At 43.1% G+C, this 27,961-nt stretch overlaps 1 protein-coding gene across 7 annotated transcripts in view; it reads right to left on the bottom strand.

Annotated features, from left to right (window-relative positions):
- The window catches only part of MYO1B (myosin IB), a 190,632-nt gene that overhangs the window by 153,867 nt on the left and 8,804 nt on the right, over nt 1–27,961 (bottom strand). For 4 of the 7 annotated variants that reach the window (XM_045480564.1, XM_045480562.1, XM_045480559.1 and 1 more), the window contains exon 2: nt 1,151–1,294. In XM_045480564.1, coding sequence (XP_045336520.1) covers nt 1,151–1,285 — 135 coding nt within the window. In that variant the 5' untranslated portion in view covers nt 1,286–1,294. Of the gene's footprint in view, nt 1–1,150; nt 1,295–17,064; nt 17,196–27,961 lie in introns of those variants that run through there. The other 3 variants (XM_045480558.1, XM_045480560.1, XM_045480563.1) reach the window with 1 other exon arrangement.

Here is a 27,961-nt window from a genome sequence, read left to right as displayed (position 1 = left end):
TTCCCTCTCTCTCTACCCCTCCCCCACTCACACTCTGTCTCTCTCTCAAAAATAAACATTAAAAATTGAAAAAAAAAAAAAAAAACCCACTTCCATCCAAAGCATGCTGTCTCTTTCTCAACTGCTGGGACAAGGAATCGGTACCCCCGTTTTCTTGGATTAGTTAACAACGCATCCGTACCTGAAGAGATACAAACTTTTGTGCTTTATGCAAATTCCTGAAAAGCTGTATATGAATGTATTTTTTACTCATGTTTTATTTTTTTGTTACTATTTTTATTTATTTATTTTTGAAAGAGAGGAAAAGTGCAAGCAAGGGAAGGGCAGAGAGAGAGAGAGAGAGAGAATCCCAAGCAGGCACTGCACTGTCAGCACAAAGCCCGACACAGGGCTCGAACAAACGAACCATGAGATCAGGACCCAAGATAGAATCAAAGAGTCGGGCACCTAACCAACTGAGCCACCCAGGCACCACTTACTCATGTTTTAAATATATTTAAGGAACAGATAGGTAAAGTAACATTGTAAAATCCTTTATAAAGAATTCTTACAACATAAACTTTCTCCTTTTATCATGTATCTTCATATGTTTTCATTTTTTTATATGACGATATGCTTCTCTGTAGCAGGACAGGACTATTCCCAAACCTCCAGGAACCAAATATATATTCTTAACTGATAATCTGTCCCTGTCTCTATTAACTGCAAATATCAACAAGGTTCATGTCTTTTTTGACAGTTCACTGCCTTGCATATTAATCGGTAGCTTCTCAAAGGTTAGAATGCTAATTTTATGAAGGCACCCAAGAAGATACCTATAGATTTTAAAACTCCTCCTGAATATATGTTCCTCAGAGGATAGGAACTCAACATTCTACTTGCTTTAGGATGCCTCCAACACCCGGTACAATCCTCTGCACAGGGTTGGCACTCTATAAATACCACATGGAAAACACACTCACTTGACTCTAATCGATATTACTCATGTGCCAAATGAGCAAACATAAAACTCTTTCTGAGAGATTAAACACATACCTCTGGACTCTAATAAACAAACAGAAAAAAGAAGAGTCTGGAGAAAAGAAGCCAGCTCTGTGCCACAAAATACAAAGTCCAAACCCCACAGATGACCTTTGGTGTGTATACTCACATATATTTCATTATGATCAAAGCGCTTCTTGAGGTTGTTGATGAAGGTTTCCTCATTGAGAGGCTCTAAAAGAACCATATCTCCAACCCCAATCATATTGTCCAGAAGTGACGTTTTCACCTCCATTTTGGCCATTGTCTCTTGCTGTAGGAAAGAGGGGGAAAAGGGAAAATTTAAATGGGCAAAATTATTTCAGATGGGTTCTCAGCACCACTGGAGAAATGAAACATCAGTAGTTTCAAATGGCCCTCGTCTGCCTCTCAAATGCCGTAACGTCCCCTCCCTACAACCTACAATCAGAAGCCTCTGAGCTAGCCGCAATCCCTGCCAAGCCGCCAGAAGCCCCAGTTGCTTGAACCTCCCTACCGGTCCACCATTCCAAGCTCACTCCATCTACAGAAGGAGCTACTAAGAAACTGGAATCTCCATTTTCTTTTTTATTTTAATTGAAGTATAGCTGACATACAATGTGATATTAGTTTCAGGTGTATAACACTGTGATTCAACAGGTACATATATTACAAAATGCTCACCACAGTGTTATTACAGTATTATTATAAAGTTATTACAGTATTATTGATTTTATTTCCTATGCTGTATTTTTCATCTCTGTGACTTTTTAGAAGCAGAAGTTTATACCTCTTTAGACCATCCTCTCTCCCTGGCCAGAGGTTGCAAAACTCTAAAAGAGAACCCAACCCACACCATTCCACCAGCCCTTGCATACCAATGTCAGATTTGAACCCATAGGAACCTGCTTCCCCCAAGATGGCATCCCTCAGTACTCCATGATGAAATTCAGAATGCATTTTCCCAGGAAATGTTTTTTTAGTTTATTTATTTTGAGAGAGAGAGAGCAAGTTGGGGAGGGGTGGAGAGAAAGGGAGAGAGAGGGAGAGAGGGAAAGAAGAAGAGAGGGAGAGAGGGAGAGAGAATCCCAAGCAGGCTCCCTGCCAACAGCACAGAGCCTGATGCAGGGCTCTATTCCATGAACCGTGAGATCATGATCTGAGCTGAAACCAAGAGTTGGATGCTCAACCAACTGAGTCACCCAGGCACCAGGAAATAATGTTTTTTTTGTTGTTTTTTTTTAAATTTAGTTTTTAAATTTACATCCAAGTTAGTTATCATATAGTGCAACAATGATTTCAAGAGTAGGAAATAATGTTTTTAAAATGATACCACCAATGAGCTACCTATCAGACACTATATCAAGAACTTAACATGCATTAATTCATTTAATCCTCACAAAAACTCTGTGAGGTAGATACTGTTATCATTATCCCCATTTTAAGATAAGGAAGTATAGAGAGGTAAGAAATTTTGCTTATGATTACTTAAGAGAGTATTACATTTCATGTTAAAGAACTCAATCACCACTTATAACACTGCACCTAAGGGGGGAACTTTCATTCCAGGCATCAACACTGCATCATAAACAAAGGAACACAACCGTGTTGTAAATCAAAGGTTGCTTACATAACTTGCCAAGAGTGACCTCAATGTTCTTCTCATCCCAACAGACACACCACTACAAAAGCAAAATCAAATGAACATGCAATGAACAGACCAGAAATATTAGTTTCTCTCTAGCTCAATAAGAAACCCTACCAAGTAGAAACAGAGGCACAATACAAAGGTAGCATTCTACCCTCACCACTAATATGAATGAATGCACCCAAAAGTAGAATGGTAAATCCCCATGCCTTCAGATCTGATCGCTGCCAAAAGTACTAAAATTCTTTCAAATATACGAACACGGAAAAGTAGAGTACATGTGTTTTGTGTTACTCTTTCTAATATTACCAGGATATACAAGTGCATTCATCTGAGACATTCCCTCTAAATGCTTCCAATGCAGAAGTCAATTTTGTATACCTTCAGTATATGAATCCTAAACAATACCTCAAGATACTAACAAATATTCATATATCTTCATGTCCCTAACACTGAGGGGAAGTACATTTAATTCTTCTCATTAAGGTGTCACTCAGGCACATTACATCTTATACAAAGGTTGGTCTGCTTCCTTGAGATAACAATTTAAACAAATGTCTTCCCACTCTAGTCTAGAACATCTAGCAGATCTCCTAGAGGCAACAGAAACTATATTTAGTTGGGCTATTTTTTTTTCTTTTTTTTCTTTTTTTTTTCAATATATGAAATTTATTGTCAAATTGGTTTCCATACAACACCCAGTGCTCATCCCAAAAGGTGCCCTCCTCAATACCCATCACCCACCCTCCCCTCCCTCCCACCCCCCATCAACCCTCAGTTTGTTCTCAGTTTTTAAGAGTCTCTTATGCTTTGGCTCTCTCCTACTCTAACCTCTTTTTTTTTTTTCCTTCCCCTCCCCCATGGGTTTCTGTTAAGTTTCTCAGGATCCACATAAGAGTGAAAACATATGGTATCTGTCTTTCTCTGGATGGCTTATTTCACTTAGCATCACACTCTCCAGTTCCAACCACGTTGCTACAAAGGGCCATATTTCATTCTTTCTCATTGCCATGTAGTACTCCATTGTGTATATAAACCACAATTTCTTTATCCATTCATCAGTTGATGGACATTTAGGCTCTTTCCATAATTTGGCTATTGTTGAGAGTGCTGCTATAAACATTGGGGTACAAGTGCCCCTATGCATCAGCACTCCTGTATCCCTTGGGTAAATTCCTAGCAGTGCTACTGCTGGGTCATAGGGTAGGTCTATTTTTAATTTTCTGAGGAACCTCCACACTGTTTTTCCAGAGTGGCTGCACCAGTTTGCAATTCTAGTTGGGCTATTTTCAAGAGAACTGGGAAGGGGTGAGAATTATATAATTCTTTATTATTAATTACCGATGATTTATATGAATCCACAAACACATCCTTTATTTCTGACCCTTTTAAGAAAAAAAAAAATCTTTTATGTGTGCACTGAAAAGCCAAAGATATAGAGACTAAAAGAAGCAGAGAGGAAAGGTCTCTCATAAACAAAAACAACCCACCAAGGAAGTATTTAATAATCAAAAGAAGAAAAATCAAACTTTTTTGTTTACATATATGTATATTTTTTTTAATTTCATGCCAACTACAGCTAGAATAAATGGCCCTAGGTATCACTAAAGCCCAACAATAGAATGGTTTCATGTGCTTAGAAGTAGGCCAGATTCTGTTTTAAAACAATATGGGTGGGAGGCGGGGGAGGGGCACCTGCCAGTCTCTGGAGATGGAGCAGAAGCCAGGGAGAGCAGCTGGTCTCATGCCAAGCCCATAGAAAGACTTGCACAGGAACAGGAACATGAGTGCTCAACCTTTGTCGCAATAAATTAACATTTAAATCAAATCTCCAGTTCTCAGACTCATGAAATGCCAAAAGCACTCTAGCTGCGATGCATTACATATAATTTGGCAGATGAGGGAAGAAGGTTTAGGGATTAAGGGGGAAGTCAACCTGAGAATGGTTTCAAAAATAACCACCTCAAACCAGCAATTTAAATTAAGCAAAGAGGCTGAATGGGAACTCTTTGCTCCAGGCTGTATATAAAGTCTATTTATGGAAACAGAGGCAGAAAGACAAGGACTTCGCTGCAGGTAACAATAATTAAGTAATCTTTCTCTGTAATTAAGCCTGCTTTACCATCTTTTCAAATACAAGTTTCAAGCACGTTTGTAGGGGTTCTGATTTTTACATTTCTATCTCAACTTCATAATCCAAAATGGGGGAGAAGACAAATCAAATGCTGAGTTGCAGACAAAAAAAATTCTGAAAACACAACCTTTGCAAACCAAAATACAACAATAAACCAGCTGATAAGGAGATACCAACATTCATTTAGTTATTCAAGCACAGTTTTGTTCCATTCCCACTTTGTTTTGTTTTGTTTTGTTTCGTTTGGTCTTTTTTAGCATCTAAGTACTTTGGGGGAAGAAACAGTGACACCCTCTCCCTCATTCTCATGGTAAAAATGGACACTGGGGAAATGGCATAGAGGCACTTCCCTAGCTTGCTACACATAGACTGAATCCCCTTGCTGTGACTACTATATCCAGCCTTGGTTTGCTTCAGAATCACCTGCTAAAACTCAAGATTTCAATGAACTATCAGAAGTCACATGGGAGAATTCAATGGGCACATATATAGAGCACCGAGGATACTTCTTATTTGACACATACATACCCACTCCCACCCTTCCCAAGACCCCCCACAGAAACCCATGTTGTTCTAAGGAAGCCAATTTTATCCCTTGTGCCAGGAATGTAGCACATGATCTAGACTAAGGCAACCAACACATCCCCATCTCCCAGCGACTGTCATTGATTCGGGGCTTGTCATTTAACTGAGCCTCAAGCTTTGGCTTGGTATATCAGGACAAGGGTTCTATCTACCTCTGGATGGCACAATTTACAGATGTGATACTTGAAACTGCCATGGCCATGTCATGCCTGCTTTCACACTGGGAGTGTGTGTAGTCCGAGGAGAATGGCATCACATGGAGGAAAGCAAGGCAAAAATAACTAAATAAATAGCTGAGAATTAATGCAGGAGCCCTGATAACATCACAGACCTCTGGATCAAATTACAATAGAAACCTGCTCCACAGCTCTTAAGTTTACACACACGGAGGCCAATTAATTCTCCTTATTGTTTAAGCTGTTTGAGTTGGATTTTTCTATTATTTGCAACAGTAAGCATCTTACCTAATAGAAGAAGCTGGTACAAGGAAGTGGAGTGTTCTAAGTAACACGCCAAAGAGCATGGACTGGCTGAGCCAAGACTACGAGGTGGGGTGGGGGCGTGAGGAACTACCATCTTGGCCCGGAAAGATGATCGTCTTTGATATGTGATAGCAAACAACTGATTAAACCGTGGCTTGTCACACCTTATGACTTGGACCTTGTGCCTCCAACTTTAGCGAATTCAAGGAAAATTCAGATGCTGGAGTATGTGTTGGCTACTTCTCAAGGATCTTCAAGAAAAAGACAAGCTTGCTGTGAAAGTGGCCTGTTGGAAAGCCAGGGCGGAGAATATATGGTGCTGCTAAAGGAGTCACTTTGGCTGGAGGTGGGAGATGATGAGGGGATGTGACCTGCCCACTGTTTTGCCTCTATGGCCTGAGGAAGGGATAGTACTCCCACCTTGAAGATGTAGCACAGGAGAGGCATCATCTGTTCTATTGCTTCTTATGCTTCTTAACTGTTCCCAGGTGGTTTCTATTAACCAAGAGCTAAGACACTCTGCACAGCATCCACGGCTAGGTCCCACTGCCAGGAGACAAGTTCTCAGACCATGTCCTAGGTTCAAAACACTGGCAGTTGGCAGATCTCTGATTCTGGTTACTATTCCATGGAAAGCAATAAATCTTAAAAACCAAAACACTCTTTTTTTCAAGTTTGAGAGAGAGAGAGAGAGAGAAAGAGAGAGCACAAGTGGGGGAGAAGGGCAGAGGGAGAGAGAGAGAATGCCAAGCAGGCTCCACGTTCAGTGTGGAGCCCAACACAGGGCTCAAACCCACAACCTTGGGATCACGACCAGAATCAAAATCAAGAGTCGGGAACTCAACTGACCGAGCCACCCAGGCGTCCCTGCTAAAACACGTTCAAGGGATCGATGCTGCCAAAGAAGTCTGGCTGACAGGGCTTAACAATTACTTTATCCTTTTTTTTTTTTAATTTTTTTTTTTAACGTTTATTTTTGGGACAGAGAGAGACAGAGCATGAACGGGGGAGGGGCAGAGAGAGAGGGAGACACAGAATCGGAAGCAGGCTCCAGGCTCCGAGCCATCAGCCCAGAGCCTGACGCGGGGCTCGAACTCACAGACCGTGAGATCGTGACCTGAGCTGAAGTCGGATGCTTAACCGACTGAGCCACCCAGGCGCCCCACAATTACTTTATCCTTAAAACAATCAACCCCAAGACCTCCAACTCAGGAACAACAACAATAAAACGCTAAAGCACTGCAGTCCCTGCCAAAGCAATCTTCCTCAATGCTCATCTTAAATGTGGCCATGGAAGGCCATAGACAAAGAAGATCTTGAAGAGGAGCACCTCTGAAGAGGAAGTGGCTAAGCTTTCGGCCATACAGGGGAGATTCGCATCATGTTGGCTGGGGCATGTTACTTGCATAAGCATGGTAAGAAAAGTGTATGTGATTGTTGGGCAGCTAAAGGGGAGAGCCATGGTAGACTTTATCTTTCTTTTTAAAGGGTCACTGTCCAGTACACAGTCCTGTTCCTATTTGCTCCTAATCTCCCTTGCAGGAAGTCCCCAGTTACCTTGTGCTGAGAAGTAATCTAGTGAGAAGCAGGACCCAATCACCACCTCAGAATTCAAAGGAGATAGATCTGCTCTCTCCACCCCAAGGAACATGGCTTATGCACAGGTCGATCTCATCCTCCTGGGACTTTGAGTCCTAGGTGATGATGAAAGCTGGGGGTGACAGCTGGAGGCAATACTCCTCACTCAGCAGCAACAGTAGCAGCATGAATACCAGAAGGTTCCTGCAGCATGGCTTCTGCTATGGATATTGTTGCCCAGCCCTCTAGCCTTTCTTTGGTTCCTGCCTATCTTCCAAGCCTGTATCCTTCCTGGGCTTCCAACCTCTCTGCAATTCTGTGAGTGTCTACATCCTTCCTGCATTGCAAGCAACCAAGATCCCTAACTGACAGGAACACTACGTGCAGTACAGTACCCAAATACAGTATGATACCACTGTTACAGCTTCATTATTATGTAAAACCTAACCTTTTTCTCCCTACATTGGTGAAAGCAATCTACAAAATACAATCACTGGGGTAGCCTTTGGAGGAACCACAGAGGAGCTTGGAGGCAGGGTCTCTTTATCTAAAAGTGTTGATTTAGCCCAGGCACCAGCCCATCTACAGATGCCAGATGATTCCATGGGTGCCCCAGCTTTCCACCTGTTTATTCATCCAAGAAGAGCAGAATACATGATTGCAACCATTATTTTCCCAACCTACTATAATCTCATAAACTTCCAAAATAACTACCTATATTTCGATGTATACCAATTCATTTACTGGCATCTTTCTGAGTGTAAAAATTCCATTTAAAACACTGAAAGCATTTCAAAAATTCCTCAAAATCCAAAAGAATACAGCATAAACATCCTGTAGCATCTTAAAATGGCCACTTGTAGCCTAATATTTAAATGTAAGTAATCTACCCTTGTCACCACCCTTAAATTACAAGGCACCTACCACCTTAATGTCATCTGTGCTTGGGAGTCAAGACCAGCATTCTCCAAGCCAATAGCCCCACAGAGACAGCCAGACCAGGGGGCACTTCCCCCGTGAAATGCGTGGTCATTCCATTCAATAGCAAAACAGCAACAGCGAAAAGTTATTCCAAATTAATAATTAATTAATTTGCTAACAATTTAACAACTAAGAAAAGATGAAGGATAAACTAAAATACAGCATCTGGTGGTCTCCCATGTTATCCAGAGTTCTCAGAGTTAACACAGATGAGAACAAACATATATTTTTAAGTCGAACTGGTTTTATCGTAAAATTTGAAAGGACATTCACAAAACTGAGCTGAGGTTGCCATAATTAACAAAGATTAAGATCGAGTCATTAGCATAATTTTAAATATGAGGGGAATTTTTATTTTTTATGCTTATTTATTTTTAGAGAGATAAAGAAAATATGTGTGCATGGGGGCGGGGCAAAGGGAGAGGAGACAGAGACACAGAGAGAGAATGAATCCCAAGTAGGTTCCATGCTCAATGTGGAGCCTGACACAGGGCTCCTGAGAGCATGTTCTGAGCCAAAATCAAGAGTGGGATGCTTAACCGAATGAGCCATCCAGGTGCCCCTAAACTTGAGGGAACTTTTCATACCAAGCCATAAAAACCACTTGCCGGAAAACTTAATGAAAGCAGACATCTATTGCACTGGCAACTGTAAATGAGGACATCTGAAACACATCTATTATAATGTCATTAGCAGTATACGTCAGAAGGGAACACCTTCGGGGAGTCTTCTTAGCATAAGAACACAATTGTTCCCATCTGACTCTGGTTCCACTCTTGACCTCCCTGCAGGGTGGTCAAGTATGCATGATAGCCCCTCTGCTGGAGAATCAGCTCTTTGGTGTCAGGAATCACAGCTTATTCATCTTTATTTCCTCAAAGGCATAGTGCACTGCCTTTGCACATGGTAGGCATTCAGACAAATACAAAGGGAAAACAAGTATGCAAATTTACGATTGACAACTGCGTTTAGTAATGCACGGTCTCTCGCAGCTGCCATGGTTGGTCTGACCAGAAGGCAAAAAATGACTGTTGCTTCAAGCCACTTTGATCCATTCCTCTGAAAACATAATATCATCAACAAAGGACAGGAAACAGAATTGAGCCACTTCACTCCCAAAGAGATTACTAAAGCTTTTAAGAATAACATGAGAAATACATTTAAGCAACAAAACTGGGCCAGTGTGGCAAGATTTCATGAACAAAATAAATCTCAACAAATCCTGATGGCAAAACAAAGGCAAAAGAGGGGCCAAGTCTATAGGACGTGGTTCAGTACCTAATACGATGAGCTAAGTGACTGAGAAAAACTGGAATTTCCTTCCTAGATCTTTTAAAACAGCACGAATCTCCTCTCGGAGAGCAGTTAGATTAAATTTCCACGCAATTGAGCTCAACCACCATTTACAGGATTGAGCCCCTTTGGTCTCCGGCACTGTGTTCAGTGCGAAGGGCACACTGAGAATAATCTGGCACTTCCTCCTCCCCGCAGTATCCCCTCCAGAAGCTCACGGTCCAGTATGAGGCAAGAAAAGAAAATAAACCACTTTTGAAATTGCAGATAACCTTTTTAATGATTAAACACAAAACATATTCACTATAGGAAAAAAAAATCAGAAAATACAGATGAGCAAAACACAAGCCAAAGTCAACACTCTCACATTTTAGTCTGAATCCTTTTGAATTCATTAGAACCCTTATGAAACCCGATTTTTACAACCAACGAATTGGCCATCATTTCTGGTTTTATACATTTTGACATAAATTTTGATAAATTTATAAATTTTGATATATTTTTGCCTCGAGGTAGGAATGTGAAGCAGATCTATAGGAGCTGTGAAACTCTTAAGCTCCGCCAATAACGACCCCACCGCTTTCCAATTCAGCCACATTGCCTGGCCATCTGCCCCTTTATTCTTCACCTTTTCCCCTCCCCGCAAATTAGCAACCCATATTGTCAATAGCCAGCCCATCAACCATCTAGCTCACTTGGCTGAGTCTAACATCTCAACACATGTCCACAACTTCTATCTCCTACCATCCCATACTAAAATACCCCCCAAACAAAAACAGAACCTTCCTATTCCCACCCCCAAATCCCGTAAAGTCTCAACACACCCAGTTTCTCATCCTTGGCCACTCCCTGTCTCTTACTTCTCCCTCCCCCTCCCCCCCCCCCCAGCCAACCTGTCTCTCCCCCTCCCTTCTCATCCCTTCCGTGTTCTTCCTCACTGTGACTGCCCTAGCTCAGCCTTCATCCTTTCTCACCTGGAAGACAACAGCCTTCTCGCTGGTCACTCTCTCTCTCTCTGCCTTGTTTTGCTGCCACAGCCTCTGCCATCCCTCTGCTTCCCCCATGCATGGGTCACATTTCCCAAGTTGCCTTTCGAAAACAGCCTGATCAGGTAAGCCGTGCTTTAAAGCCTTCAATAACTCTCCAGTCCCTTTAAGCCAGTATTCAAATTCCTTAGCAGACCCTCAAAAAAAAGAAAGAAAGAAAAGAAAAGAAAAGAAAAGAAAAGAAAAGAAAAGAAAAGAAAAAAAAAAAAGAAAAGAAAAGAAAAGAAAACACAGAATCACCTCGATATGACCCAGCAATTCCTCTTTGGGGTATAAAAACAGGGACTCAAAAAAGATACGTGCACACCCACGTTCGAAGCAATACTATTCACAATGGTCAAAAGGTGGAAGCGGCCCAAGGGCCCACCAACGGGTGAGTGGATAAACAAAATGTGGTATGTGCCTACAATGGAAGAGTATTCCGTCTTAAAACCTGAGGAAATTCTGACACATGCCACAAAATGGAGCAAACCTGAGGACGTTACGCTAAGCGAAATAAGCCAGTCACAAAAGGGCAAACACTGCATGATTCTACTTACGTGAAGAACTAGAGTGGTCAAATTCCTAGAAACAAAGTGGAATTTCGGTTACTGGCCAGGATGAGAAGTTGTCTCATGAGCACAGCGTTTCAGAAAAAGTTCTGGAGACGGATGGCGGTGAGGGTTGCACAACAACGTGAGTGCACTTAATGCCACTGAACTAACTGTACACTTAAAAAGGTTAACGTGGCAAGTTTTATGCTGTATCTCTTTCACCACCCACATAAAAATTTCTCCTCAGGGATCGAGACTTCACAACCTGACCCCAGCCCTCCTCCTCAGGCTCTTCTCTCCCTGTTGAGCCCACCACCCATGGCAACACGCACAACACGCAAAGATGCCAAGGCCTTCAACAGTTCCTTGGCCCAGGCCATTGCTGATGGGGCTGGGGGTAGACAGCAGCCCGAACAATGCCGGCTTCCAAGGATCGGCACGACAGAGACTACAGTCAGGAGGCTATGAGGCAAGCAGCATAGATCCAGGGGATGGGATGTGTCATTCAGGGGAGCATCTGCCGGACTCCTGCAGAGGAAGCTCATCTGAGGAGAGGAATGAGCGCTTCATTGCAGAGAGAAGCAGCACGGAACCTCGTGCAATGCTTTAGCTCCTGTAGTAGCTACTTCTAGTAGTAGTTCTAGTAGAAGGCTCTCAAGAGGTTCAGCTAAGCTTCATAAACCCCCTGACCTGGGCTAGAGTGAGTAGCCACTCCTCACAGGCAGCAAGTTCCAAGCAAGCCAGTAGACCTCCTGCACAACGGTGCAGCCGCTGATCCCATCCTCCCTGGAGAAGGCTTGAGTTCTCCGGGTGCTGACGCCCCACTGCCCGGCCCAGCGGCTGACACCCACAGCTCCAGGGTGGAGAGCAAATGAATGAACGCATTTAAGAGAGACACAAGCCATTTTTCCTTCCAAGACTGTATCCATCACCTCTACCCCTCCCATACAGGCCACAACAGGCACAGGATAATCAGAAAACCCCCAAGAATGGAAAGACTTGGGACAGAAACCAAAGGGCAAGACGGTTTCGCAGTATTTACCAGCCGAAAGGGCAGGCAAAGCGGTAGGACAGTTGACCCCAGCAGCATGGTTTTCAAAGGAGGAGAGAGTTGGGGGGCCACACAGAACCACAGAGGGTGCTCTGGAAGGCTCCCCAGAGCACATGAGAAAGTGGGCACTGACATGCATCTGTGAAAGGGCTCGGTGACTGATTCTCACTCCCATCAACATACTTCCTTAGGGAAACTGACATAAGGTATGTCAATTCACGGCATTTACTTCACAATATACCATTATATGACTTCCCAATTCTTTATTCCATCATTAAAGCCACTACGTATTGAAGGTCCTCCCTTCTCTATAGCTTTTTGTTACTAATATTTAATGGATTCTTACAGGTTGGCTTTTGTTAGAATCTTGGATTAGGGAAGAAATAGGCCCAGCTACTGGGCAACTTCTATACAGTAAGTTGTTCTCAGGTGTTCAAACACTGGATAATACAAAGAACATTAAATTATCAATGATAAGGTAGAATAGATTTGGACAGGGACTTAAAACAAATAGCTAAAAGCATTCGGAAGCCTATAAGCCAGGAAGCCAGACTCCAATCCTAAAAAGTTCTGTCTAATGGAGGGGCAATTAAGTCAACATCCTGGTGGTCTAGGAGTTAACACTCCATGGGGTATCTCCCCACAGGCAGATGGGGGGCAGGAACCACCCAGCCTTAATGCTAAGGTTTGTTTCAGTCTGGGTATAAAAAGGCTGGCCTACAAACACACACCTTCAACCAGGAGCTCAGCTACCCTCCATCCCAGGAACAGGCTGCTTATTAAGGATTTGAACGACAGCACAGAACTTTACAATTCGTAACGTGACAGGTTAAAAGAAAGGTTTTTTTCCAACTGTGAAAATGGTGAGTATATTACCTAGACTAATTAGAAGGATTTTTGAGTCAAAAATAACAGTGGCTGCTATGACAACATTGAAGGTTTTGGATTACAAGCTACCAACTATCTCTTCTGATGTCTGAGCAAAACGTCTTTAGATCTCAGGCAAACCTTTCTGTGAAGAGAGAGAGAAATGGACCCAGAAGGTGTTGCACAGCTGGTTTCTGGAAGAGGCAAGGCGAGGAAGAAGCTTTTCTGACTGGTCTGAGTGGTCTTTCACCCGTCTTATATTACATACACTCATCAATCTGATTCCCAAATGAGCAAACTCTTCACAACACACCGAGTTTTTTACAGAGAAGCTTCACCTCCACACTGGGAAGCATCATTTTCTACAGAAGTTTTGGGGCAAGAGTTTGCCATGACTGAGAATTCCCTTTTGATGTGCCCCAACACGGAACAACACAGGCTTTGGATCACAGATCCGGGCTCAAATCCAAGGGAATTCATCTCTGGAATTTGAACTTCTGATCTAAAACCTCAGGGATGACAACATCCATTCCACAGGGTGATTACGCAGGCTGCTGAGGAAGCAAAGCCCCGAAGAGGGCAGGGTCTCATTGGATGCTAGATCCCTCCCTTCCCAATGCCCACTTCCTCTGGCCCTGAGGAGCTCACGTACTCTTCTTGTGCTGCCTTCTGGCAGGTGTTTCCAAGGTAAAAAAAAAAAACAAACCTAGAGAGCTGCCTCATTTGCACTAGGCATTCCATGGGGTTCGGTGCCCTGAGGAGGAAATGCAGCCAACATCACTGTCCCACCATCATTTCCCAGAGGAAACTCTACACAGTCATGGCAGGGACAACTGCCAAAGGGCAGGCAACATCGGAGAATGCCATCCACCACCCCACCAAAACTGGGTCTGAAAGCCCCTCCCAAACCCTCCCTCTCCACCCAGCACCCACCACCCACCCTGGCACCCCTCACCAGCCAAAACCCTAGAAGATCTAGAATGGACAGTAAACCGTGTGGTTTTAGGGGGAAGTGATGGTCACACTCTCTTACTCCCACCGGGTATTAGGAGAATTAATGAGCTAACGTCTGAAAAGTCCTATGAGTTCCTATGGAACAAGGTAGCCAAGACCCATAAACCTCTGTTACGGCCAGAAACACAAACTCAGCTGCACATGGGATGTGCTAATTATAAGCCACAGACTTCTCGATGTGTTCCCTCAAGGTAGATTAAAAAAAAAAAAAAATTCCAAGAAGCTGACTATGTTTAGATTGGCAAACCTGAGACCCTAGGACCCCTAGGTAAATGTAAAACGGCTCAAATTTAATTGGCACACCAGACAGCTCTGATTCGTTCCTGGCCGGTGCACAGACACCAAGTGCGACCAGTGGTTATTAAACTGAATACAGCCCCCAGGGGAAAACCAACTTTCCTTCCAAATGAATTAATTGGCTTGTTAATCTGAGGGTCCAGATCTCATCCCACAGGCTCATATCCCGACCAAGTCATCCTGTCCCTTGCCCCCTTCAGGTGCTTACGATGCTTGTAGATTCTTTCTTTCTCTTCTCTTGATACCTGATCACATCATCCCATCAAGGTACTCCCTTACAATTAGAAGTACAGTGTGTTGCACCTGGTAGGCACTCACACAGGGTTTCCCGTCCCTGTCGGATCCCGTACATGGATCAGATTTTGAAGACATCTGGCTGAACAAAGCCACTCACAATAAAACAGCCCAGGGTATGTCAGAGCAGACCTACCTTATTGTAAAAGGTACCTTCCTATCATTCAGGCTCTTTTAAGTGACAATGGAGGGAAACGTACTGAATTTAGTGCATTTGTTCTTTGGGGGAAGGAAGCAAGTTATCTCGCAGGGAAACAGCAGCTGTTGCATTCTGCAACAGACCACAGAGGTTAACGTGACTCCCAAAGCCGCTCCAGGAAAAAAACACCCAGAATATCCAAGTCGCAGACTCAGCTCTGCAGCTAGCTGAGAGCGAGACCTTGGGCACACTGCCAACGCTGAGCCTCAGTTTACCCACAAAGGGGGAACACATCATCTCCCAGGCCGGTCCTAGTCCGTCATTACTGAGTCAGCAAAAAATGCTCAAATCTGGAAAGACTGAGTTTCTTAATTTTGGGGTGAACATGCATCCTGTGTCTGGTTATAAAGAATGTTGAAAACCAAGAATGCCAGTCCACAAGAATCTTTCTCAATGACATTTACTCAGAGGTTAAGGAAATTAGCTCTTTATTCTGACCTCATCAGCAAAAAAAAAAAAAAAAAAAAATGTATTAAGGGTCTAATCATACATAGCACAGAAAGAAATGGATGGAGTCAACAGGATCTTCATAACTGCAGGCATCAAGGCAGGTGTGAATGCATTCTCTGTTTACACCTATATGGCAAGCTACAGAATGGCACGGACTATTTTAAAAAGTTAATCCAGTCATGAAAGCAAAAAGGGGTCTAACGATTACAAACTAAGGAACCTATATACTAGTAAAAAAGAGAGAAAAAAATATGTATTACTCAATAGTATGTCTTCGGTAATATCTTTGTACTTGTGCTTAAGAAAAAATTTGTAGGGGCGCCTGAGTGGCTCAGTCGGTTAAGCATCTGACCCTTGATTTTGGCTCAGGTCAAGATCCCAGGGTCGTGGGTTCAAGCCCCACATGGGGCTCCATGCTGAGCACGGAGCCTGCTTAAGATTCTCTCTCTCTCTTTCTCTCCCTCTACCCCTCCCTTGCTGCTGCTCTTTCTCTCTATAAAATTAAAAAAGAATAAAAGACTTAAAAAAAAACAGAAAAAAAAGTTTTTAGAATAATAAAAACTCAGAAACTTCCTCAAGCAGTTACCCGCTAAAACAGAGTCTAATAAATAAACTATGTCATCAAAGGAAGAGATGTTTATACATTTACATTAGGATTTCATGAGTGTTTATTAGTTGAGAATTGATCAAACAAAAATAGCTAAGATGCTTCCAAAAAAGACACTGATGATGTAAATTCAGAAGGCAAAACTACTTTGTCATTAAAAAAGAATTTTTAAAGAAAATAGCTAAATTGCAGTGGGTTACTTCACCTAAGTTTAGATTAAAATCAACAATCAGAATTTGGAAGTATTTTCTGGGCCAGTGTTTTTCTAATTTTTCTCATGTTGCAAGCATTACTAAATTTAAAATCAAATGTATCATAACATATATGTTAGATTGCCTCAAGTACATTCTAAAGTATTTATGAAAAACAAACATACAACAAATCAACCTATAAGGCATGCCATAACTCATAACTCTTTTTAAGTCACAAATTAAAATGTTTTTTACTAAAATTTGTTTACTAAATTTAAATTTATAAATTTTAACAAAGTTTGAATAGTTCTAATTTCCAAAAGTTCGGTACAATATAGCAATTATTTCAAATATTTATATACAGACACAAACATGCAAATCTCCCCCCTTGCTGCCATACACATACTTTTTTTCCCCTTGAACAGAAGGGCACACTTAACCTGTAAAGCTACACAAAATACACTTTTTAAAGTTAATCGGCTTGGCCATGTACAAAATAATTTTTCAATAAATTTTTGCAAAAGAAATTTTAGTAAGAAATAAAATATTCAATAGTGAACTGCACTGTATATGCCTGATTAAGAAAAGTTGATTTCCTTCTACAAGTAATTTATCAAAATAAAAGGTTTTCAAAATAACACATTATTATATTGTAAGTCATCAAATCAAAAGGCATAAAAACTTAAAATTCACAATCCACCCTTAATCATGACTCTCAATAGGCAGGCAGACAGAGAGATTAAAGGAAAACTATAGAGTTCTTTTTAAATGACATAATTATAAGATCCCCTCGTTTAGGAATTAAAACTGCTTACCAACTCTTCTTCTCCATTGTTTTTTCCACTGATTTAACTAGCACTTTAGCATTCGGTTCGTATGAAAGGAAGAGACAAACATTCGTTGTGACAGGGAGAACACACTGAGTACAACAAATATTTTGCACAGAGATAAGAAGGGAAAAGTAGGTCAATATCCTGTGGCCAGGAAGAAGCAGCCTGAGCTTCCATCCAGGACTATATTATATGATTAACCAGACTGGACTCTCTTCTCTCCAGGCTACTGCTGGGACCCGTGTAGCTGGTATACACAGACTCTGGGAGAAAAGAATGAGACATGCATCTACTACTTCCCAGTCATTGGAAATCTGAGAAAACAAAATACTTCAGAGCAATATAACTAATAAAATAAGCGCTCACCTAGGGCAGATGATTCGCCTCCAAAGGAGCAATATAGAGACGCGGGTTTATGTTTAGACGTGGGGCTATTATGGTGTAGGAGAATCAGAGGAGGATGGCTGAAGGCATGAAACTTGACTTTGGCTTTCTGAGGATGAGCAGTACGTGATCAAGCAGAAAAGAACTTTGAAGCACGAAGTACAAAACATTCAGAAGATAGTGACTAGGCGGAACGGCAGAAGACAGCAGGTGCGAGGCCCTGGCAGGCCACGACACTGCGAGGAAAGGTACACTGAGACAAGACTGAGAGTCCAAGCTAAGGAGCTTATAGTTGGAAATGTGGTGGGAAGGGGTGAGAGAGGAGAGGGAAGAGTATCTACGATGTCCATGTGGCAGTCAGCACATCCAGAGGGCAATAAGTGTGACTGAGGGTCACTGGTGATAGTACAATAGAAAATAAAATCAAAGACAGCCATTATAGATGATAGAGAGCCATCAAAAATGCCTTGAGCAGCGACAGACGACAAAAAATCTAAAGGAGGTTTTATCAGTGGATAGTCGAAATTAGTTGGGAGAGAGCTAGAAGCAGGAAGCAAGATTGCTCTGTGCAGTTGTTCAGTTTGTGCACTGCATAAAAGTGGGCCGGGCCAAGGGGGGAAATGGACACTGACATCAAGTCAAGCTCCTGTGGGATAGTGTTTGCTTTGAAGGGTACCTTTTTCTTTTCTTTTTTTTCTAAATGTTTATTTATTTATTTAGAGAGAAAGAGGGAGAAGGAGAGCATGAGTTGGGGAAGGGAAGAGAGAGGGGGAGAGAGAATCCCATGCAGGCTCCACATTGTCAGCACAGAGCCTGACCCGGGGCTCAAACTCTCGAACCATGACATCATGACCTGCTGAGCCGAAATCAAGAGTCAGATGCTTAACCAAATGAGCCACCCAAGCACTCCTGAAGGGTACCTTTGTCTAACTGTGTAAAGGCGCTTTACGAGCTAGCCATAGGGAAACCAGTGGGGGGCACAAATCTAGCAGTTCAGGAATAAGAACTAGGGTAGAACTAATGGAAATGACATAAGAGAATAAGTGCAAGAGAAATAACAGATGAATCTATCACAAAAGGTGGAATTCTGATGGAGGGGGCAAGGGGGACAGGAGGGTTTGAGACTACAGTAGGCTCTCTCATCCAAATGTATAAGGATTGACAGTTTGGCTGCTGGGTTGAAATTTTAAAAATTCAGTCAAAGTTGGAAGTCATTTAAAAAGATAAACCTGGGGCGCCTGGGTGGCTCAGTCGGTTAAGCGTCCGACTTCAGCTCAGGTCACGATCTCACAGTCCGTGAGTTCGAGCCCCGCGTTGGGCTCTGTGCTGACAGCCCAGAGCCTGGAGCCTGCTTCGGATTCTGTGTCTCCCTCTCTCTCTCTGCTCCTCCCCCATTCATGCTCTGTCTCTCTCTGTCTCAAAAATAAATAAACATTAAAAAAAAAAAAAAAGATAAACCAAAACATATTATTTTATTTTTTTAAATTTTTTTTTTCAACGTTTATTTATTTTTGGGACAGAGAGAGAGCATGAACGGGGGAGGGGCAGAGAGAGAGGGAGACACAGAATCGGAAACAGGCTCCAGGCTCTGAGCCATCGCCCAGAGCCCGACGCGGGGCTCGAACTCACGGACCGCGAGATTGTGACCTGGCTGAAGTCGGACGCTTAACCGACTGCGCCACCCAGGCGCCCCTAAAACATATTATTTTAAATCAAACCCTATAATCATACATTTATCTGTCCATCTTTCTGCTGTAAAACTGAGGCCTTTTCTTTGAGTCTCTGTCCACTGACTATAGTAACACAGCAGTACTTTCTTTGATAAGCCATCTCATGGCACCACCTTCCAGGTCTAATCTCTGTAAAGAAAGAGTGAGGCTGTAAAGACACGAGAGAAACAACAGGGAGCAGACCACATTATTCTTGACAAATGCTCAACACTCCTCCCTGTGGGAAGATTTTACACCCCCACCTCACTGAATGTAAGCGTACGTCATACGTACCTCACAGCTGTCTTTCCCTCCAGCCCAGGGATCAGCAACACTCCAGAGGGCGCTGCTCCGTCAGACTCTGTCCTGGGGGACAGGGGACGAGTGAGGGTGACACGGAGCACAGCCACAACCTCACCTACAGTGGACGCACCCTGTGAGTGTGGATTACTCCTCCGAGCCGCTAAGATTCTCGGGTTTTATTTTTTACCTATTTTTTTTTTTAAGTTTATTTATTTATTCCGAGAGAGAGAGAAGGAGAGCACAAGCAAGAAAGGGCAGAAAGAGAGAATCCTAACGCGGGGCTCGATCTCATAAACCGTGAGGTCACGACCTGGGCAGAGATCAAGAATCAGACACTTAACCAACAGAGCCACCTAGGCGCCTCGAAATTCTTGGGGTTTACATGATCACAACTCAACCCACCTATCCTGAATGGCTGACAATACCAGCGGGAATACTGTTCTTTCGGGTCTCCCCAAATCCTTTATAGTTACCTCAGCCACTCTCAAATCAGCTGCAATCATTTTTTAGAAACGTACTTTTATCGGGTGGTCTCCAAAACACTGAAATGAATTCAAACAAACGTTCACAAAAACAGCAATTCTTTTTGCACATCAATTTAAAACCATTATATTATAGAGTAGTAAGTGCAACTGGCATAAGGTTTGGGGGAAAGAAAACACAGCTGAGTCTGGATATGCACACACCCCCACTGGAAGGAACAGAAACTCAAGAACATACTACAGGGTAGCCCTCTAACTCTGAGCCTTTAGCGTGTTATGGGCCACCAGTTGATATATTTTACAGAGAAAAAGAACACCAACTGATCCAGCAAGTCAGGAGGTCACTAAGACCTTATACTGTTTTCTAAAGCTGTGAGCCTAGAAAAGTAAAAGAATGAGTAGTACTATCATATTACCAGGTTAAAAGTTTGGCTGGTGTTTCAAAACTATATCCAACTGCCGTATTTTTTTCTGTCCCAAATGTAGTCAGAAGTGCTTAAGTCATGTAAGAAAGCACAAAAATAACACTTGAAACCCACAGCCAGACATAGAGTCAAGAGTACAAGGTCACATGTCATTCCATAACCTTGCTCTTAAAGACAGAATAAACATGTAAGTTACTATTAAAAACTAAATTTGAGTTTCATACTTTAAAATTATATACTTCTTTAAAACTGTCCACAGAGATAAATGTTCCTCTCAAGGTTGCCCAGCAAAATCTGGGTGTTTCTATTTTAGGTAGCCAAATAGTAAATCTCTCCATAATTTACATACTTTTAGAAATCTGATACTCGGCTTCTTCAATAAAAATGTGAACTTTTGTGTAGAAATCCTATTGATATATTTCAATAGGCTATTGAGAGAAACACTGTGTAAACACACATATACCAGAAGCCCCAAAACAACCAAACATAGTTTAAATACCCTACTCACAAATCAACCTCGGCCCCTTAACCAATATGCATGTGAAGGCTCCCTCCTCAGCATCAGATATGATATTCTTAACCTCTATAGCTTTAATTAAAAAAAAAAAAAAAATACTACATCTGGAGAAAAAAGGCAGTCATACCATAGCTGCCAAAATAATTCTGCCTCAGAAGAAGAGAGGGGCAGAGAGAGAGAGGGACAGAGAGAATCCTAAGCAGGTTCCTCACCTAGTGCAGAGGCCAACACGGGGCTCGACCTCATCACTGGGAGATCATGACCTGAGCCGAAATCAAGAGTCTGACTTGACCGACTGAACCACCCAGGCGTCCCCTGCTATTTTTTTTTTTTTTTAACTGTGAGATAAGCAACCATAAGGACAGGATCACAAAATGATTTAGTCTCTCATCAAATAAAACATCATCAAAATAACAGAAGGGTTAATCTGATACCTGGAAGAATGAACACTTTGGTACAGGATGAAAAGCGGCAGTTGAGAAGGAGTTGCAGACAGATGAACTTCGTTTCAGGAAGAGAAGAGGGCCAAGGCCCAAGCCCTGTGGAACCTGGACACCAAAGGGTCAGAAGGAGCTAAGGGGTGAGACCAGAGGAGCACAGGTCACCAAAGCCAAGAGATGAGCGTGACAAGAAGGAGATGATCAACCGTGTGGAAGATGGGGAGCACGGAGGGAGACATGTGGATCCCCAGGCCTGAATCCACGTGTTAGGGGCTGAATTGTGTCTGTCTCCCAAATTCGTCTGTTGAAGCCCTAACCCCCAGGACCTCAGAATGTGACCAGATTTAGAAACAGGGTCTCTGAAGAAGTGATTAAGTTAAAATGAGGCCACTGGGGGCCCCTGGGTGGCTCAGTCGGTTGGGCGTCCAACTTCGGCTCAGGTCACAATCTTGCGAGATTTCAAGCCCCGTGTCGGTATCTGTGCTGACAGCTCAGGGCCTGGAGCCTGCTTCAGATTCTGAGTCTCCCTCGCTCTCTCTGCCCCTCCCCCGCTCTCACTCACACACACACACACACACACACACACACACTCTCTCTCTCTCTCTCTCTCTCTCTCTCAGAAATAAACATTAAAAAAATTTTTTTTAATGAGGCCATAAGTGTGGGCCCTTACCCAATATGACAGGTGTCCTTATAAGAAGAGAAGACTCAGACACAGAAGACACGGATGGAGGGGCAACCACATGAGGACACAGAGAAGGGGGCTGTGTGCAAGCCCAGGAGAGGCCTCAGAAGAAACCAGACCCGCCGACCCCCTGTTCTTGGACTTCCAGCCTCCAGAACTGTGAGAGAATACATTTCTGTTGTTTATACCACCCAGTCTGTGGTATTTTATTACAGCAGCCCCAACGGACTAATAAACCGTCCTACAATCCCTTCTGGCAACTGCCTACTTCCAGTCTCTCCTTCCACACCTCAGGTTTCTGACGAGGCCTGCCTTTGACACTTGCTACCCGTTACCTGGCGCACGCCGCCGAAACAGCCTCGGAAAAAATGTCACCACCTGTTTGTTGCCCACCTCACTCTCTCCTCAAAACTCACTCCTGCCCTGGCTTCCACTGGCCATTTCTCCCTGGCGGCCCACTTCCCACCCCCCCTCACTCCTTATTCTCCTTAATGGCCTCTCCTTCCTCTGCCTGTCACAAAATAAGGTTCACCAGAGTTCTATCATCCGCTTTCTTCTCTTCTCATTCCACCCTCCAGCAATCTTAACATCTTCAACCAGATACCCGTGATGCCTCCATCTGGACCTCAGGCCCTGGCTTGTCCCTGAGCGTCAGGCCCTGGACTTCAGCGGTCTGCTCAGCCTCACACACCGCCCTGAGGCCCCGCAGCCCAAACAAACCCATCCCCCTTCGGGCCTGTGTGTGCCAGCCATTCCCGACCTCTCACAGGCCAGAATCCAGGGAGCCATCCCACACTCCAGCTATCGAAATGGTCACAACAGTGTTTGATCCAATCAGCTTGTTCTCAGCGTCTACTGTCAGAAAAGCATCCAAACTATGGAAAAGGGTAGAGGTACAAAAGTGTTTATCACAGTATTATTTACCACGGCAAAATGTGGAAGCAACCCAAATGCCCAACAGTAAGAAATGTTTGGTGTGGGGGGCCTGGGTGGCTCAGTCAGTTAAGCGTCCAACTTTGGCTCAGGTCGTGATCTCACGGTTCATGAGTTTGAGCCCTACCTCGGGCTCTGTGCTGACAGTGCAGAGCCTGCTTGGGATTCTCTCTCTCCCTCGCTCTCTGACCCTCCCCTGCAAGCTCTCTCTCAAAATATAAACTTAAAAAAAAAAATGCTTGGGGACATTATGGTACTCAATGCAACAATATACAATTATAAAATCTATTTGAAAAACTAGGCAACAGTATAGATCTTAAACACAGACATCAAAAGCTTGGAAAGGAATATTCAGAAGTGACTACAGTTGATATTTTAGAGTAGCTGGCTCAAGAGGTGTCTTTTTTAGCTCCATTTTCCAAACATTGTGTAAGGTTCTTAAGAGGACTCTCTAGGACAGAACGTCCATATGAGAGTTCTAGCAATCTTGGACTTTGTGAATTGCTTGGCCTCAGGGTAAATGGGAAGTTTACTACAGAACCCCCCTCAGCTGTCTGTCACTCCACCTCCATGCTGCATCTGTTACAACATCCAGTGGAAACTCCCATGCAATAAACTTTCCCCTTAAATCCTATTATACTTGTAGACCTCAGCATAAGATCCTCGAAAAAGTGATTAATTCTCTCAAGAAATCCAACTGGACATACAAACAGCTGTACGGCTGCGGAACTGAGCTCCCCACATCTGCCACGGTAATTAAATGTTCCAGTAAGAAAAGATCATCACGCACAGCCGCGGCCAGGAGAGCACGCGTAAGGCTAGAAGCTAAATCACAGGTGAAGCCACCTCCCTAGCCAATGTCGCCAGCCTGTGTGCCAGGTAAAGAGGGGCATTTCTCCCGCAAGTTGTCAACTATTCCATCCTGGAATCCATGAGACGGAAAACTGGCCCCTTCCAAGGATGTAACCGGGTACAAGTTTCCTTTAACATTTTACACATACCATTTTGTTTGTTTTCCAAATGAGCAACAAAAGGCAAGGATTAAGACTGGGCTGACAGTTTTACCATTATTTCTTCAATGCTCATGCCCTATTCCTGGTACACTTCATACCAACAAACCCAACAAATTTCTCCTTCTCCACGTTTTGGTGCAAATGAAATGAAACAGGCAACAGCCACAAACATGTACAAAGTCCTGCGCATACCTAGGTGAGTCCGTGCGAAAACGGGTACATGCTGCACAGGTACATGTACATACATACCTTCTCCGACCGCTGCCTTACTCAAAAGTCGTATGTGTATTGTTCCTAATTTAAAGGATTCCTAATCACGAATCCTTCTGAAAAAGAAATACTAACTCCTGGTGATACCCATTCTATAAGTCTAGATTTTACTGTAATTGTACTAGACTTCCTCACAGCACAGAAAGAATGCTCATAAATATTTATGTCACATTCAAATTGGGCATTTGTGGTGAGAGATGAAAAACATTATAAATTGTGAAATATGGGATGGGAAGGCATCACCTCATTCAAATCCCCTCAACTAGATTTCACATTCAACTGTGAAATCTCATTGAAATTAGCAATATTTCTCAAGGAAGTAGCTCTTCCACTCCACGGCTGTCATATCCTCTTTGAAACCTGTGTCGGTATTATTTTGAGATACTCATAGAATACCCCTGCTTACGCATAAATTCCTGCAGATAAAACAAACTTAGCAGGAAAGCCCATTTCTCCACTCACAATTATACAAGGGAGCATGAAAGGAGAGCTGGAAAGCTTGCTGAACTTTTTAAAAAGTAATTAAAAACAACGGACTTTTGAGGAAATGTGTCAGATTTGGCAAGGTTTTCTTTGTAAAAATGCACCTTGGTAATTGTCCAGAATTCTGTTCTTCCAGTTTGGAAACGTTTAAAAATTCTGACACATAATGAAATGGTAACAATACAGATCATCCTAAGAAAAACAGGGAAAGAGGAGAAATTTAACTTCCTCATCCCCTCAATCTTCCCTTCTTTCAGACTCCCAATCCCCCATGATTCCTGGAGCTATCAGGAGGCACAGACCCACCTCCCCCCCGCCCCCAGAGTTTAGTGATTTAGTTAGAAACTAAGTCAATCAATTAATTACAGGTGTGAGTAAATAAAAGGCAACTCAATTTAGATTTTTGAAGGCAAAAAGTTACATTTAGTTTTACGATTAAAAATAAAGAAAAAATACTCTTTAAATCGTAGAAACGTATGCATCTCCTTTACTGCACGACAGCAAGTAAAGGAGAAAGATGGGGGATGAAACAGAACATATTCGAGGGGGAGGGGAGTATGAGGAGCCCAAAAGAGACTGAGTAACAGATGGCTGGAGGCCTGCTCAGGGAGCGCAAGAAGGAACACAAAGGGAAAAACAGAAGAAGAAACAAAGAATGAAGAGTTTCCTTTCACTAGGAACCACATCCCCCACCTTCTAACTTTCGGGGCCATCTCTACTAAAGACTTTTAAATACCGTTGTACTTCTGCCCGGAGAGACATAAACCGGAAGGTACTCCACCACATGTCAAAGCAACCTGAGCAGGCAGGACCCAGGCATCCCTCCTCTTCTGCCCCACTTTAAAGAACCACTAGGGTTAAGAGCCAGCCTGGCCTTTTTCCATAAGATGTTATTATATTATCATCTGTACAGAAGTAACATAACCTGATTATGGGAAACGTGTAAAATAAGAGGGGTAAAAGTAAGTCACCACAATTACACCAACACAATCGCCGTGAACATTTTGGTTTCTTTCTTTGCCATCTTTATTCCTAATTATTTTTCAGGAGCAACTTGAGTCCCGTATCAAATCATAAATTAGGTGCACTGCTCGGATTCAAACAGGTCTGGGGGTCTGGCAGGGAGGAGGAAGAACCCCAGGAATCCATTTTCAGGAAAGACCAAGGAGTAGTAACTAACCTTTACACAGAGTGATGCCTGTGCCTGACGCTGTTTTAGACACATACACGTGATAACACGTTGAATCCTTACTACAAGCCCCAAAAGAAGGCTCTATTGTGACCTGCATTTTGCAGATGAGAAAGCAGAGGCATAGACAAATTAAGCTACCTGCCCAACGCCATGGACTATTAAGCAGAAGAGTCAAGTCTCCAAACCAATACTTTCTCTAGAACTAGCCTGTAACCACTGCACCACACTGCCTCCCACTGAGGCATGTAAGAAAGAACCAGACTCAGTCACACTTACCCCGGTGCAAAGCTTCAATGACCAAAGAGCAGTTAGTCTAGGTGGGCTTAAGTGTAACTCACACAGGACCCCTCCACCTACCCCAAAGCCTTCAGTGTATCTTTGGAGAAGGGGGGGCGGGGGGGGGGGGTAAGGGCTTAGCCACTGAAAGAGCCAAAGGTGGCCCTGCTCCAAACCCCTCCCGGGAAGGGAAGAGGGCTTGTCCAGACTCAGAGCAGGACCCAGTCTGAGCAGGATTCTGATGTGCCCAGCAGGTGCCAGTACACGGGGTAATGGCAGCACTCAGATGGGCAACTGGGGATGGAGGATGGGCAGCAGCCCAGTTCAAGCCGTACCACGGGGGCACTCTCTTAACTCGAGCGTTTTCTCTTCTTCTTAAAAAAAAATATTTTTAATGTTTATTTATTTTTGAGACAGAAAGAAACAGCATGAGCAGGGGAGGGGCAGAGAGAGAGGGAGACACAGAATCTGAAGCAGGCTCCAGGCTCCAACCTGTCATCCCAGAGCCCGACATGGGGCTCGAACTCAGAAGCCGATCATGACCTAAGCCGAAGTCAGACATTCAACTGACTGAGCCACGCAGGCACCCCTCAAGCATTTTCATTTGAGGAGGAAGGGGCGGAAGAGGAAATTACTGACCAAAAATAAATATTCCCATGTCATCATAATTTACACACTATTGAATACCACTATCATGATGATTTACTAAGAGGCAGTAACTTGATTTCAGTCACTGATTACTAAAATTTCCAGCAATCTACCATTAACAGCAGAGCCCCATCTTGGGGCTTTCTGAGCTTGTTTTTGAGGGTCTGGAAAGCTCTTTGGGCTTCTCTTCCTCCAGCACCGACTCATTCTCAAGACCACTGCACCAATGTCCACGTCCTCAGACAGGCCCTCCCTGGAGCCTCAATCTAACGTCACCTCTCTTAGCCTTTCTTATTCTCACAGTCCCCTGTCCTTTTCCTTCACAGCACCAATCACAGTTCATAAATCATAAATATCTGCGTTCATTTCTGCAACATCTCTCTCCCCTCATACGCCATGAGAGCGGAAATCATGCCTGTGCTACCACCACTGAAGACTAGTACAGGGCCCAGTCCAGGGTCCGGCACATAATAAGCACCCAAACATCTGATGAATGAATAAATGCATACACTGAAGAATTTAAAAAAGTCACCTCCCCTTACTTCTCAAAGTACTGCAGTAATCTTACAAGTGGGAAAGGTGACATTTCCACCACAGGGTGTATTTTGTGCTCTATTAGGTAAGCCACCCAACCTCAGGCTCCAAGCACAAACCCAAGTTTAAGCGGAAACTTGATCAGTCAAGACCGATCTACAAACAAACACAAAGTCAATGCCACTCTTGTACACCAGCAACACCAATCAGAGATATGAGACACAAATCCATTCACAATGACCACGAAAACCATGAGGCACGTTGGCACAAATCTAACAGAAGATGTAAGAGTTTCAGACACAAAATGATAAAATTTCACCAGAGGACATAAAAGACATAAATAAATAGAGAGGTATATCAGGTCACAGATGGTAAGCCATGAAGCCCTAAAGATCTCAATTCTCCCTGCATACTATATACATGCAATGTAATAACAATAACACAATTTTTTTTTAAAAAAAAGCCACATCCTAGCTAATGGGAACAAGCTCCCCAGTATGGAGAAAGAGGCAAGAGTGTAATGTGTGTGTGACACATCAACAGACACAAATAGGGAAAGTGTCATTTTTATGAATTCCAGTAATTTAA

The sequence above is a fragment of the Leopardus geoffroyi genome, chromosome C1 (assembly GCF_018350155.1).
Source record: "Leopardus geoffroyi isolate Oge1 chromosome C1, O.geoffroyi_Oge1_pat1.0, whole genome shotgun sequence".
Classification (NCBI taxonomy): domain Eukaryota; kingdom Metazoa; phylum Chordata; class Mammalia; order Carnivora; family Felidae; genus Leopardus; species Leopardus geoffroyi.
The sequence above is the reverse complement of the archived record's forward strand: the minus strand, read 5'-3'. Positions and strand labels throughout refer to the sequence as shown.